We start from the raw sequence: 2,155 nt of genomic DNA, 5'->3' as shown, positions 1-2,155 counted from the left end.
CAGTGAACCTAATGATAAATTCAACAATGAAAAAGCATGAAATTATTAAATAATACTTATCCAATATTCCAGGGAGATCAATTCATTAAATGCAATATCAGTAAAGTTCTCGCAAACAAACACGCTCCAGTAAATTTCCAGAGGGTTTGAAAAAACGCATTTCGACCGCGAAACGATGGTTTACTTTCTGCCTTCATGTACCAGGCACTTGATGCCACTTTTGGTTGAAAGGTGACTGAAAAACCGAGTTCTCACGTGTTAAGCTACGGGGACACGGCAACAATTTTCATGCGATTGCAACAAAAAAAATTTGTTGCAATCGCATGCAAAGTTGTTTCCGTGTCGCATGAGTTCCGGCACATGAAACAAAATTTATGAAAATGAAACCAAAACATGTGTGACAGTAATTAATGATGGCCGTCGCAGTTGATCGAAGTATAATAATCGCTTCTATTGCACTTCTTCTTGATGAAGAAGAAACAAAGAAAAAACAATCCAAATGGACAAGGCCATGGTTACAACGTAGGAAGGTCGATGGAGCCTTTCACACCTTGTTCAAAGAATTAAAGGAAGAAGATCTAGAAGGATTCAAAGGATATGTAAGGATGGACGTTGGCCAATTTGATGAACTGGTCCATCTACTTGCTCCAGTTTTGCATCAGCAAGATACCAACATGAGAGAATGCATAAAACCAGAGGAAATGTGCTGTATCACATTAAGATATCTTGCAAGCGGTGAATCATTCAGATCTTTGGAGTATCAATTCCGTATCAGTAAGAAAGCAATATCTTATATAGTTCAGGAAGTGTGTAGTGCTATCGCTGAAGCTTTGGGAAAAAATAACTTTAAAACATCGGAAACAACAGAAGAATGGATGGAAATTGCAAAAAAGTTTTATCATCGATGGAATTTTCCAAATGGATTAGGTGGTGTCGACGGAAAACACATTGCTATACAGCAACCAAAAAACTCTGGCTCGCATTATAGAAATTACAAAGGGAGTGATAGTATAATTTTGATGGGAATGATTGGACCAGAATACGAATTCCTTTTCGCTGATGTAGGGATGAATGGCAGAAATTCAGATGGCGGGAATTGGTCCCAAAGTTCCTTGAAACTTGCCCTAGAGTCCGGCGCACTTAATTAGCCAGAACCATCAGCATTCCTGGTCGTCTTAGAAAAGTACCATATGTATGTACAGGTGACGATGCTTTTCCCCTTTCTACTTTTATGATGAAACCATACCCTCAGAAAGGTTTGACCTCCGAAAAACGTGTGTTCAATTACCGACTTTCCAGGATGCGACGCATTTCTGAAAATGGATTTGGTATTTTAGCCAATCGTTGGAGAGTGTTTAGACGCCCATTCTCACTGGAACCAGAAAAGGTTAAAACCATCGCAATTGCTGCCATAACGCTTCATAATTGGCTACGGAAAGATTCCACCTACGGAAAAGTGTATATTCCTAAGGATTTGGTTGACAGTGAAGATGTGACAACGGGAGAAATAATAGAGGGATCTTGGCGAAGAGACCCACCAACTGAATCATGGAATTCTTTGTCATTAAATAAAGCTAGTAACGCTACTCACGAGGCGAAAGCAATCAGAGAGGAATTTAATGCATATTTCTACAATGAGGGATGTGTTCCGTGAGAGTGGCGTTGTGCGAGACTTGGTGTCTAAGGGAATAAAATGAAACAACAAGTGAATACTGGACTAAACGAGAAAGGTTTTATCAGTTTTTGCTATAGTTGTAAAAAGTTTATTTGTAAAAAATATACTACGTAAAGTGTTCATTACATGTCCTTTCTGAGTGTCTAAGAAGCATCAGATGATGCTGAGGAAGGTGAAAAAGGATCAAACTGTCCATTTTGGCTTGTCGAAGCATTGGCGAGCATGTTAAGGAATGGTCCCTGTTGAAACTGATTTCCTTGGAATTGATTCGGGTTGAAGAGTGGAATTTGATAGTTTGAACGACCAGTTAATTTCTGCTGTTCGAAGTCGTAGAACACGTCCATCACTTTCTTTTTTAAGTACGACCAATCTTCGGGTTCATATTGAAGCAGTGAATCCGCAACAACCTTTCCGAATAAATTTGCACGTTCAGATAATTCTATCTTTGCGGTATTTTGTTGCGGTGCTACTTGTGGCTTC

At 39.3% G+C, this 2,155-nt stretch overlaps 1 protein-coding gene across 1 annotated transcript; it reads left to right on the top strand.

Annotated features, from left to right (window-relative positions):
- Positions 1-413: 413 nt before the first annotated feature.
- Positions 414-1,148, top strand: LOC130655608 (uncharacterized). The gene has a single exon (XM_057458374.1). It carries the CDS (start codon positions 414-416, stop codon positions 1,146-1,148), a length of 735 nt encoding a protein of 244 aa, XP_057314357.1.
- The last annotated feature ends 1,007 nt before the right edge of the window (positions 1,149-2,155 follow it).

The sequence above is a fragment of the Hydractinia symbiolongicarpus genome, chromosome 8 (assembly GCF_029227915.1).
Source record: "Hydractinia symbiolongicarpus strain clone_291-10 chromosome 8, HSymV2.1, whole genome shotgun sequence".
Classification (NCBI taxonomy): Eukaryota; Metazoa; Cnidaria; class Hydrozoa; order Anthoathecata; family Hydractiniidae; genus Hydractinia; species Hydractinia symbiolongicarpus.
Note: the sequence above shows the minus strand (reverse complement) of the source record. Positions and strands in the feature narration are given on the sequence as shown.

Bases quoted from the DNA above. Each gene is read 5' to 3' on its own strand.
- LOC130655608 (XM_057458374.1), top strand. From the start codon at position 414: ATGGCCGTCGCAGTTGATCGAAGTATAATAATCGCTTCTATTGCACTT.